The sequence below is a fragment of the Bactrocera latifrons genome, unplaced genomic scaffold (genome assembly GCF_001853355.1).
Source record: "Bactrocera latifrons isolate USDA-ARS-PBARC rearing strain unplaced genomic scaffold, ASM185335v1 scaffold_265, whole genome shotgun sequence".
NCBI classification, from domain to species: domain Eukaryota; kingdom Metazoa; phylum Arthropoda; class Insecta; order Diptera; family Tephritidae; genus Bactrocera; species Bactrocera latifrons.
The window spans coordinates 152,510-166,219 of record NW_017536241.1 but is presented as its reverse complement, the minus strand read 5'-3'; the positions used below and the strand labels follow the sequence as shown (position 1 = coordinate 166,219).

Genomic DNA, 13,710 nt, shown 5'->3' with positions numbered 1-13,710 from the left:
TTTACAACAATTAGTGAAATAATCCAACCAAAAACTGCAGAATTATTAACATAATTTTTTTTTTACAGTTAAACTCAAGTCCACTAATAACTAGTCCACTGGTAATAGAAAACACCATCTATTTCTAAACAATGCGTTTTTTTGATTGTGGTGAATTTTTGTTTGTGTTTTTATTCCTTTATGCTTAAACATTTTATACAAAAAACGATTTTCCTAACATAAGTTCAATTGCGATAACTGACGCGTACGATTCCGTCCGATTTTTCGATCTTCTTAATATATCGCGTCGTGCCGTGAAATAAGAAAAATCAGTGCACAGTTTATAAAACACTTTGAAGCAGTGTATCTAAACTGTAAAGTATTTAAATACGAGTTAAACATTTGCGAAGAAATGGTATGGCTATTATGGACGAACTAGAAACTTGGATGGCAAGCCAGGAAGGGGACAGAGAAGCTAACGTTCTGATTTTTGAGAAGAAGCCACTGTCTAACGTATACTAACCACTTCTTTAAAAAGAGATAAAATATATCTCTAAATACAATACGGGAAAGACGTCAGAAATCTTGCATTAAAACAGCAGTACTGAATCAAACTCTTACTTTGAAAAACAAATTAAAGAAAGGTTGCATTGGGCGCTGGAAAACATCAACCGAGATTGGAGCAATGTAGTATTTACCGATGATGGGTCAACTTTTGCACTGTTTAACCCCTTGAAACGTGATTGGCTAATAATAGGACAAATATTTATCCGAAGGAGTGTTAAGAACCCTCTGAAGGTGCATGATTACCGATGCTTGTTTGCTAATGGATTTGTCGATTTGACATAAATGCCGTTAGAATGATCAGCTGAAATGCTTTACGGCAAAAAATTATCATGATTTGATACAGCAAGGAAACAATGATCCGAAAGATAGGAATAGACTTACTAAGCTGAAACAAGAAAACCATATTGTTAATTTAGATCGGACATCTCTGTCACCAAACACCAATACAATAGAGAAAGTTTGGGCTTTAATGAAAGCCAAAATATCAATAAAGCATTTATGTCAACCAAAGATTTCATTTGGCTACTCCAAGATACCTGTAGGTTGCTTCCTACGAAAATTTAGTTGCAAATTGCCATCGAAAATGTCAGGCTTTAATAGACAACACGGAAGACCCAGTATTGAATAAGTGTTAGCTATAGCAAAACAATGTATTTTCTATATTAACCACATTTTTACAATTAAACCTGCCTACACTTGGGCAATAAAAACTTTATTTTTTGAATGATCTTTAAATTTGTAACACTTGTAAATTAAATCTTAATTTTTGTTTTGTCTTATAGAAATAAATTTTTATAATTAAACAAATGCAAGTGGCATAACTTTAATGAATAATCACTAATACTTAATCGCAAGATTTGTTATTATTAACCTGATTAAATATTAGTACAATGCCGTACAAGCAATAACTTCAGTAAAAACGCAGATCATTGCTACTTAATCCATCATATTTGATAACATGAATAGCAACCCTTTACTTTTTTGAGAGGCTATGTTCAAATAATTTGAAATTTCGGAAAATGAAACATTAAACAATGGAAGACAAAACACGTTGATTAGAATTTAAAATCGTTTGATTGATATAAATTAAGTGGTGAAATTAAAAAAATCCTGCGAATTAAATACCACAGTTTTCAAGTTGATTGACAATTTAAAAAAATTATTTACTAATAATCGATTTATAAGAATTCATAGTTTATATAATTTTTACAAGTATAAAAATGAGTTTAATTAAAAAAAAGGGGAAGGTTAAAATCTAGTAAAATTAAAACAGTTATTTTTGTATTTAATTAATTGTTTTATTTATCATAATTAGAATGATCCGATTAAGTGCGATTATATTTGATAATTTGTTGCTATAATAATAGTAATTTAATAATGCCACTCTCATAGAAACCCTGGTCCGAGCAAGAACTGGGACAGATCGAATTTGAACACTATGGTATTTCTGTACATTTAATAACATTTTACAAGAGTTATCAAATTTGTTAATAACTTTTTTCTACAATAACAATTTAGTCGATTTTTCCTTTATATTTTATCTTTTATATTTTTACATGAATTTTAACAGAATATTCTTCAATGTCATTAATTAATTACTACTGGTTTTTAGTAATAGAATTTAACCGTTTCATAAAAAATCTTAAATCTCTTCCTTAGTTTTACACGAATATATCCTACTTCTCCCTTAAATTAAGTAGAAGGGGTAATGTTTTGACTATCATGAACTATTATTTGTTTTATTAAAAAATAGTGACTTTTAATCATTGAATGAAAAGTTATTATTGAAATTTCTTTCTTTTAAGAAGATTAACCGTTTCAACAACGTACTGGGGGTGATTAGTTATTGTTAGTACAGTGTAATATATTTAGCTATTCAATTAAATAGACATATGTATGTATGTATGGTTTGCTCAATAATCTATAAAACAAATTTGAAATGCTAAGAACAAATGAAAAGAGTATTAAACAAATATGTACATATAGTATGTACAAAGCAAATGCGTAATCTGTAGCTTGTTTATTTTGCTAGTCTAGTCTGCCCTAAAGGTCACATGGGAGATTATTATCACATAATCAATTACGTACTATGTATCAGTTTTCTTTGAATATATTCGCACTCTATGAACGATACTTATTACAATTCGGGTCAATTTTGTATAAATTGTTGTATTAGTAAAAGATCAGTTGTCGTATATTCTTTGTTAAACTTTTATCGCAAAATTGCAATTATAAATATTTTTTTAATAATGCCAATAGGCCATGTAAATTCTTTAAAAAAATAAAATAAGTACAAAAAGTAAATAATGCTGGAAAAAATCATAAATTTTTTAAAAGAATGAAGATTTTGTAAAAAAAATTCAATTTTGGTAAATTAGCACACAAATTTTTTTATAATCAAACTCTGAAATTCGCAAAAAATGTAGACAACTGCTCTCAACAAGTTGCCTCATTTTGACGTTTCCACCTACTTTTAATAAGGGTTGATACTATTCGATAATCTACATAAAAACTTCAAGAATATTGCGTCAGGATTTCAAGTCGATTTTTATACCTGCATTATGAACTTTTTACATTAGATTTCACAACTTTAAAGCGGTTTGCCCATTATATCAAATTATAAGTTGTCTGTTTTTCGAGACAATTCAAATAATTGTTGCTATGTTCAAATAATATCTTGGTTTTTAATACTTCGTACTGAAAATTTGACTTAAAAAATTTCGAATTTTCAGTACTTTTAAAAATTATCTCTTCTCGCCATTAGAGATTATATAAATAAAATTCACAAAATTTCAAACAAATTGATTGATTAGAACCTAACAAACGCTTCGAAAAATGTTATTAAAGTTAAAACTTTCAATTGCATATAATATTTAACGTTATTCGAAATCGGAATTCCTTTTGAAGAGATATTAAAAAATATAAGAAATAACAGTGGACTATATTTTTTTTTTGTTCAGATGTATGCAAGTACTGCAAATAGATTTTCAACTTAAAGTCCATTTAATCACAAAAGGGGTATTATTAAAGTAAACAAAAAATTATAAAATTTAGAGTACAAGTTCTAAGAATATCAATGAAATATCAAGGCGATAAAATTCAATTTATTTTGTAGTTTTTTTATATCGATTTTTTTGGAGTTTCTCGACGATTCGACCAACGGAAATCAGCAAGTCTTGCTGATGACCATTTTCCACTTTAGCGTTTTTTAATTTGCATAATATTATGTCGAATCTCTTTACCATGCTCACCTGATTTGGCTCCAAGATTTTTAAGTAAAAGTCTATGTGCGAGTCTCAAAATTAATTTTAAGGGACACAGTGCATTTTAGACTTTTAACAGCACTCGAATGATGTGTCGTTACTTTTCAGATTTTTATATTCCTCTCATTGATAGAATATCCGAAATAAAGCCGATAAGCTGTTTATTAAGATCTGCAATAGCTTTTCGCTCTAAATTCAAGTAAACTCACCACAAATGCAGCAGAAAAAAACGTTTTTATTATTACAGTAACTACGGAAAGATAACTGATATTCGGGGCTTGGTAAATACCGGTATAATTTACATTAAAATAAAGAAGTATTCTGTTATGCTACATAGTAAGAAATGAGATAACGGAAAGCCGTAGTTTAATGATTTCAGTGCTCTGTATTGTAGAAATACGAAATATTTAGAAAATATGGCCGATTTATTAAATTTTCAGCGGATATTTCAATATTTATTTTTAATCTTGTATAACGGATTCAAATTTCTCAATATTTTGGTGGAACTTCAAAACGTCCGCTTCTTTTTCAGAAGTAATGTAAATAATAGGTAAATTACCTATTTTACTTCCAACGACGTGATAATTGTACATCTCTTGATTTCTGGCATAAGTTGTGACCCTCAAATAAAGTAACTGATATATTTTTTACAAAGTTTACGCTTGGAAAAGCTACAAAGTTATGGCATTTACTTCGCGGGTTAGAAGATTATTGCTTGCAATATGATGGTATACGAAAAAATTCAAGCATAATAAATATTGCTACTGGAACCAGTTCGCTGGCACGTTTCTACGATAGCCGGATATGCAATCTTTTTGAACTTCAGATATCAAGATCAGAGAATCAGAGCCTTTATAGGAGACTCTGGCTCGGACTATGGTGACGAGGGTGACAGCGAGTTTGAAGACCTTGTAGAGTTAAACATAGTCGACATTGGTTCACATCAGAAATACAATATATTTGACTGAGCGGTGGTTGATTTACCGTCTTCCAACAACTTTTATGACATAACGAACAAATAGTGTGAAAGAAGGCTCCAATTAAAAGAATCTTCCCGGTGAAATATGGGCCGTAAAGGACAGAATGTGTAATATGAAGGATTACTAAATGCTCTAATCAGCACATTCGGCGCATTCCACACTACAGCGAAAACAATTATAATGCAAAAGTTATATAATTTAGAAATAAAGGCAGGAGGCCTTTTGCTTTTTGCAGTAGTAAGCACTTGTCAGAAATGTTTGAAGAGGTGTTGTCATATTTTAAAAAATATTTTAGCTCTTCGCAATGTGCAACAGTCGAAGAATGGAATGGAAGAATGTATGGTATAAAATATGCTCGTTGTGCGACCCTTAAATGTTTTATACTGGAAATATGGAGGTAGTCAATAGAATGTGTTAGGTCTGTAATTGTGCAAGCCCCAACCTATTCTTTACATATAATTAATTATTTCATCCATTTCCTGAAGTAAGGAAAATTACTTAGAAAAGCTCTCTTTTGATTTGAGTATACGAGAGAAAATTGCGAAATCACATTGGCTATATACTTCCAGAACGTGGACCCGGTCGCTCCATTTATTGTGCGTGAAATAAACCAGAATGGGGTGAAACTACATCTACATGTATAGATATATATAAGATGCATCGAAGATAATTTAGTAAAAATAACTACCGGGATGTTTATTTGTATATGATGATTCTGAAGTCAAAAGAGGAGGAGGTAAACACACTAAGATAAAATATGCAATCCTAAAAAATACATGCATGCCTTTGAAAATGCTGTAAATATTTCGCATTTCTATTACTTATCTATTTGTGTGTTTTCTTCCAATACTAAATCATTGAGTTTCTTTCTGCTTCATTGTCAAACCGATTCTTTTTAGTTTCCTGGTATTATACAATTCGCAGCAAACAAGCAGTATTTATATATGCAATTTATTTTTAATATTCTAGCAAACGATAAATATTGCCATCTGTATAAGAAAAAATATTTTATGTTCAGATTTTGTCGTTTGGACGCTGAGGACTAGGTCAGTAACAAAACAGTTTTACTAAGTAAAACTTAAACCATTACTTATAGTAACTAAATATTTCGTTTTATGTTTGTTTGGACAATTAATCCAAAATTGTTCATCAGGACTTTAGTCTCAGTACAAAATGAGCGAATAGTTTTTGAACTAATTTTATATTTTAAACTAAACGTGTTATACTAAAGTGTATGCTTATGAATTTGTTTATATTTTCTATTTTTAATAGAGTCGTGCTCCCATATCTGCAAAACTAGTCGCAAATATGTTGTCTGTAGCTGGAGCTGACCATATCATCACCATGGATTTACATGCCTCACAAATACAAGTAAGTAAAAGATTTAAATTTTCGACATTTCAACAATTTTAGTATACCTTAGGCAAGTCCTGACTGCTGGTTATAGTTGAAACAGATATACTACTTATGATGAATTAGTACATTGAATTAGGAATTTTTCAGTCGTCTCTGTCGTCGTCAACATAAATGTAAATTGTATAGAATTATATTTATGGAAAGTTTTAATACCGGCTTGATGCACAAAATAATTAATAATTCTGTTTTAAAATCCCGTAGGAATAAGTGGGTGTTATTTTTTTATGTTGCTACATAAATCAAACTCCTTTCTTTCAGCCTTTCGAATAAACCCAAACTAATATTAGCGTAAGGCAACCTTAATAAAAAAAAAAACTACCTAGAAACATAAGCGCACATATTAATAATTAATGTATAATTGTAATATTTATCTATGATTTTCTTTTGGCTGAAGCTAATTATATACTTAGACTTGCCATAGTTCCTATTACAAGTTCAAGCCGTTATAAAAATTAAACTATAATACATATAAAGATACTTTTATCTAGTAATGCATATATTAAATGAACGAGGAACAAAATTGTATTCAAAAACTTTCACACCAGTCCTCAAACGCTTCTCCAATAACCAAAGCAGCACGCGCAGACGGCCAATCATCTCCAACTATTACACCAGAAACCTTAAGGGGGGAGCCTGCTTTGGAAGCTTCAAAAAAATCGATTTTTTGAGAATGTTTTTAAGGGAAGGAAATAATTGATTGAAGCGAAATTTGTATATTATGTATTTAAAAATAATTTTTTGGATACGACGCCACTGCAAGAAGGTTTTCGCGTTGTGCCTTGATGTAACAACCTTTGCTTGCCTTCTAAAACATCCTACTGGTACACTTTTAACCTCAGTTTAAACCCCTTTTTTACAAACGCCTTTACAAGAGGCATCCACCAAATCATTGCAGTAGCTGGATGATGACGATGTTGAGCCCAAGGAACAACATTTTTAGCGTCTTTTGCGTAGTTTTTTTTGTTTTGCTTATTAAAAACTTCTTCAACAACAACAATTTTTTGATATGCAAAAAGGATGCTTTGGTGACCGTTGACAGAAGCGCTTCAACAAGATAGTAGTCCGAGTCGATGTTAGACCCTCCGAGCTCGTCAAGGAGACAGCCAAGTGGTTTGATGAATATTCTTGTGCTGGTATCTAGCACTAAATGCAATCATATTTCGGGTCCCTACGAAGTCGATCAGTCTCAACTCATTTGGGGAGGTTTCGTCATGTAGGCTTACGTTAAAATCGCCAAGCACAATTTGTATGTCGTGGCGGGGGTAGTCGTTTTAAGCATCATTAAAAGGCATCTTTGGTCATATCGTACTTCTCTCTGTAGGAAATGTCACAAGGAACTCGTCTCCGTTCTTGTCCCGTCCATCGCATTTCTTAGACGACGGTGATGTTAGCCTTTACTTTTACGAAGACATCAACCAGCTGGGCATCGGCACCTTGCCAATTTAGAGGCCGGTTTGTTGTGGTCGTTATCAAAAGTGTATTCTTTCATCCGAGGTTGTTGTTTCTTTTTCATTGGGAGTGGTTTCTATACAGCGCACAACTTCGCTATGTGACTAGTAAAAGTTTTATACAGATTTATGTAGCGAGCCGCTTATTTTAAGCCCGACGTCCGAATGTGATGGAGTGGCTCCGCTGAAGTTTTCTTCTCTTTCCACGCTCCGCAAGGGTTAGCTACCGCATCTAAAACAAGAGTTACATTTCCAGGGTGCGCGACGAGGACGCAAGAGTAGGATTAGTCAAAGTATCAGTATAAAATTTTTGAACGAATAGTACCTTTGAGACCTTATGACTAAAAATTGTTCAAATCGAACCAATCCTTTTGAGTATGTCTGTTAAAAATGGGTCCAATTGGGTCAATACTTTCTTCGACCCATATATCTAATATAAAGTTTTTAGAATTTCCAGGAGACTGTATACCGCATATTTCGGCCAATATGTGAGTTAGCTTAATAAAATTGAGAGAGCGTGTTTTTCTAGTAACAGTGCACCTTTGTGCTGAGAATGATAAAAATCGCATGAAAACTTGGCCTAGACCTCATATAACTAACAGGCCTTATGTAACTGAAGGAACTTCCCTGGTTTTATCCCTTGGAAATGTTTGGTTATGCCGGAACTTAGCCCTTCTTTAAAGTTTTGGGTATGATTACGATTCTTTTGGCGCCGCGATTTGAGGGTATAATCTGAAAGAGGATGATCTCTGGATTAAAAAATGTATACACATAGACCCTTCTCAGACTTATATTTTACAAGATATTTGTATTTAAAGCTCCACAATTATATATGCAATTCAGTCCCATTTTATTTTTATTTTCATGACATGACAAATACCAATTTTGCCACATATTATGTTTGAAAGAAATATCAAAAAATTTTCTGTTTAACATATATGGAGAAAATAGTACAAATGGTATTTGTATCTTATGTTATTTGATAAATAAAGATAAATAAATAACCAAGGTCGGTCCGGGGTATTCTACTTTTTTCACTGACGGCCTTCGGCCGCGCCTTAAAAAAAAAATAACCCTGGCCGGTCCAACACCGGGGTGTTCATAGTTCTTTTGTGTTGAATTACTTTCTGTATTGGCGGCCTTCGGCCGCGCCTTAAAAAAAAATAACCCTCATCGATCGATCACCTATATTAATCAAAAGGAGAGAAATACTGAAAAACTTGAATTCTAATTCTATAATAATTTTTTTCTATTTATTATAATCCATATACAAAAATATATGAAACAAAATTTCATTTTGAATATGAAACAGATTTTTGATTATATTTTCAGGACACAAAGTATGGCAACAGTGATACTTGGCATGAATGTAAACACACAAATCTCTTGAAAGTTTGATTGTGCAAAATAGTATTTAAAATATATTTATTTTCTTAAAAAATACACAATTAGTGTAAAAAATTTGTGAAAAGTGGGTTAAACATAGTGAAATAACGAGCAAATTTTTGAACTTTAAACAGAAATATCTCGAAAACTATGAGTCTGAGGAGGGTATATTAAATTTTTTAATCCTGATGACCTCCTCTATCCATCCGTACCATCAAATCGGCGCCAAAAGAATCGTAATATTGCCAAGTTTTATAACACCCTGAAGTACATACCCGACTTCTTTTGTGAGGCAACCGACATCACTATAACGCATATTTAGTTATGGTCCGCTTCGACTTGGTCCAGGAGTTCCATATAAAGACGCCTACTATCCCAAAAATTTTAAACTATAAGTAGATGCCCGGCTTATTTTAATATCTATTCCAAAGTTGAATTAAGAGGAAAGTGTGTGCCGATTTCAACAAAATTTTATTCAAGCTATCGTTTGCATCTGAATACGACTAAGATCTATTTATTCAGCTATTGTATTCTCTTTTCCTAATTCTTCACGCAATTGTTAATTAAACCTTTTTTGAAATGTCATATATATATATGTTTGTGTATAGATGATATTATTTATGTATTTCAACAAGTATTTAAATCATATATACTTTACATGGCTGATTTTGACACATCACAAAATGACATCTGGTATATCAAATAGAAAATATTTAGTAGTCAATGTTTTTGCTATTTGTCTCATTTTCAATATTATCAAAATTAAGAAGAGACTTTGGGCTGGAATTTTCAAAGTTATGTTGCTTTATCAAACTTCGCACCGATACTTTTGCGAGTTGTGCACACAGTTCTTCTATGCGCTCCGCTTTAAGTTTTAATATATTTTCTAGGTGAGCAATTTTTTGGTTAGCAGCATTCAAATAAGAGTCTTTTGCCTGAGATTCACGAATAGCGCTCTCGTATATCGAATATAAAATCATTTTTTGAGGCACTTGAACGATCGCATCACCAATTTTTTTACTAACATTGACGGCAATGATATCATCATTTTCCGACCAAGCTAGCTCTTGATCGTCAATTCTATCTGATTGTTTAGCTTTGCTTTGCATTTTTATATCATAAAGCAGCGATTCTATTGCTCCAGGCGTTCCTGCAGCTAATTTTTGTAACATGGATTTTGTTTGTTGTAGACCTATTTTTCCGAGAGCTTTAAAATTGAGAGTTTCCCAATTGTTTAACTTTAGTTGAGTGTTGTTTCGTGAAGGATAGTTATGCAAATCGATTAACTTGGGATACAACCTCTTCAATAAATTGGCAACTGGAACTGCATCCGAAAACTCCCGGTGCATTTTATTTGGATTAATTTGTTGATCAGTAAGCCATACTTTAAGCTCAGAAAGTTCTTCATCAGTTAATCTCTTTGGCATATTGAGTTTCGGATAAATAATGATTTTAGTTTTAGAATTTAATTTATTAGATATATTGCTTTTTGATTTTTATATATTTTTTGAAAATGTTATAAATGCCTCCTTTTCAAAATAAATTTAATAGGAAAGCGATTGTGATGTATGTATGTACACAGATATGTATAAAGGATTTTACGATGTAGTGATCCTTACTCGTTGACGGGTTTTTACAGAAGAAAGCATAAACTCAAAGTTGCAGTGTTTGATGCCTTGCCTTTTCAAAACGAATGTCAGTGTAAAGCGACGATACGATTAAAGGCAACATCAGGATAGCATACGGTTGCATTTTAAAAGTAATAGATCATGGTGTTGCCACATGTATATTATAAATGTTGATTTTTATGTTCTTGCAGCATGTCGCTGCAAAGTATAACAGTTTTGTTCACACAACGGATTTTTTGTTTCACCTAAAAATCCAGATTGATGCAGAGTTATATATACCTATATAAATGATAAGCTAAAATAACGAAATTCGTTCAAGATAAATCCTATAAGAACCTTTACAGACAGTGTTAAAATGGAGGAAATAGGAAGCGATAAATCAATACCTAAATACGCTAGAGATATAAATTTTTCACTTGAGATGATGTGAGAGGACTTTTTAGGAGCCGTTGCAAATATTTGACGAAGCCTCTTCAAGCCTCCAGCTACCGAATATTTGGCCCCATATGTCTAGTTACTTTTTACAGCAAATATCTGTCATTGTGCGTGATATATGTATAATTGAAATTCGGTGAGAAAACTTTCCTGATAATAGGCCTTTGTGTCAAAAATGAGTTGAATAGAGCCAAACATTCCCTTAACTCTCATTTACCTAATATAAAGATGCCAGTTATCTCAATGAAAATGAGAGAGCGGTTTTTTACTCATAACAGTGTATCTTTATGCCTAAAATGATAAAATCGGTCGAAAACTTAATATAGCCCTATATAATTAACAAGAAGATTTTCGAACATCCCGCTGACTATTCCATATTTGAGGTATTATGATGAAACCCTGCTAGCATTTTATTAGTCTGTGGCATATTAATTGTACCTCCAATAGATGTCTAATACATTTTTTAACACAAAGATTTTCCAGCACCTAAGAAATTTTCCGTCTTTGATATTTGCAAGTTGCAATTGTATGAAATGTTCTAATACACCCGAACTTAGCCCTTCCATATTTGTTTTTTCTGTTTTTCTTAAAAAAAACTCTTCGTTAACAGACTTAAGGCTCGGTTAGGCATGCATAGCGTCAAATTTGGAGTATCTACAAGTACCAATCGATTTCGATCTTCAAAGTTACTATTTGATATTAACCAATCATTTTCAAATCATCTGTTTAATAATAATTAAAATTTCGATAGGATATATTTTATATAAAATAGCTGATTTCCTGTTGAGGTGAAAACATGATAGATGATGGTAGAAAGCATCACTGCTAATTGCCTTCAGAAGAAATTTGTCATATGTTGTCTAGTTCCTCTTCTAAAAACTTGTTTGACCCGGAGTACATACCGAGGAAAATTTAATTTATTCAGTGACGTGTTGTCTATCGTTCGGGTCATTAATCGAATTAATGTATGTAATATAATAGTATATAAGCCTCAGAAGCGAAATTGTAAAGACATTAGCAGTAAGGAGAAAGTTGTCTATGAACAAAGCAGAAGCACAAGAAGACTTTTTTGTGTTTAACTCACTGACAGAGCAGCAAGAACACCATTGAAATTGTTATCAGTCGTAAGGGAATTAATTCGGTCAGCGACCTTAGCCAACGAACGTGTTATTATTAAATAATTAAAATACCCACACCATGTTTAGCTGCGATGTTGCTAACAAGGTTGCTGTTAAATTTATTAGTTTGGAACTCATGAAGCTCTGTAACAAGTAATTTTTGAGAAAGCTTAAAACTTAGTTTCTAAACAATCACCTTTTGAATAAGATGTTTTCATTAAAGTTTGTTGCTAACGAAAGAAGTGAACAGATTTCACCCATGTTTGAGAACAATATATACAGTAGTATGTTGGTCATGTATTAAACTACTAAAAGTTCGAGAATTCGACAAAGAAAACCGCCTTACATATTTAATTTTAAAGTAAATATGGTATGGTAGGAATACAAACGAATCAAAGTAAAAATTAGGCAGTGAGTGAGCACCGCTCACTTTTAGGCGAAATCTCTAATTGCAGAAACTACTAGATAGGTTTCACGAAAAAGTGCCTCATTGAGCGGCACCACTTACTTAATATGATTGAAATTGGACAATAACCTATCTGCGCTCCAAACACAAAATACGAAACCTTAGTGTCTTCGGAAAACTTTTTACCGTAAATATTAACCAATTTTTGAGTTATCTTAATCTGCGATCATCATAGTGTGATATTATAGTTAAAGTGTGTTCAGCACTTCTGCTATAATATATGAATCCGGTTCACTTTTTGCCATATAAATCAGTTAATACATATATAAGACACGTTAGCCAAACTAAGTTAACTTAGATATAAACTAGGAAATACTTTAGTTTGTTGACGAAAATAGGGAAATCGATTCATGAATTACCTCATCCCCAGTTTACTACATACTATATGTATGTGTAATGATCTATTCCTACTTATTAGAAATAAAGCTAATTTGTGTCCCAAATAAAAATATACCTTATCCTTTTTATAATTTTAAGGGATTCTTCGATATACCTGTTGACAATTTGTATGCGGAACCGGCAGTCCTAAAATGGATTAAAGAAAATATACCAGAGTGGAAGAATTCTATTATTGTATCACCCGATGCTGGTGGAGCAAAACGGTAAGTAATTTTAAATTCAATGTTAAAATATTGAAAGCACCTTCTTATATTTATTTAAGATAATATTTTATAAATGATCAAATACCAAATATATAGATCCGTAATTTAGAATTGATTCCCGGAAATAATTTCAGCGTGAACAATATAGAGTTGTGCGAAGCCTTAATTTTTAGACCAGATTTGCTTTAATTTAATTTATAATTTTTTATTTATCTTCTATAACATAAAAATGAATCGCAAAATGTGTTGCTAAGCGCATAACTCAACAATGCTTGGACCAATTTGGCCAATTATTATTTTTAAATGTTCGTTGAAGTTCAAAGATGRTTTTTACGGCGAGAAAAATTCGAATAATGGCCGAAAAATTCCTAAAAAAGCCCTTTTATTAAGTGTTTGTTTGTTAGTAATCCTATGGAAGGTTT

At 31.9% G+C, this 13,710-nt stretch overlaps 2 protein-coding genes across 3 annotated transcripts in view; one reads left to right on the top strand and one right to left on the bottom strand.

Moving 5' to 3' along the window:
- LOC108969787 (ribose-phosphate pyrophosphokinase 2) overlaps positions 1-13,710 on the top strand; it is a 26,165-nt gene that overhangs the window by 9,257 nt on the left and 3,198 nt on the right. For both annotated transcript variants that reach the window (XM_018934709.1, XM_018934710.1), the window contains 2 exons: positions 6,062-6,160; positions 13,164-13,288. In XM_018934709.1, the coding sequence (XP_018790254.1) occupies positions 6,062-6,160; positions 13,164-13,288 (224 nt within the window). The remainder of the gene's footprint in view (positions 1-6,061; positions 6,161-13,163; positions 13,289-13,710) is intronic.
- On the bottom strand, positions 9,492-10,548 carry LOC108969789 (sperm flagellar protein 1). The gene has a single exon (XM_018934711.1). The coding sequence runs from the start codon at positions 10,464-10,466 to the stop codon at positions 9,753-9,755; it is 714 nt and encodes a 237-aa protein (XP_018790256.1). The 5' UTR covers positions 10,467-10,548; the 3' UTR covers positions 9,492-9,752.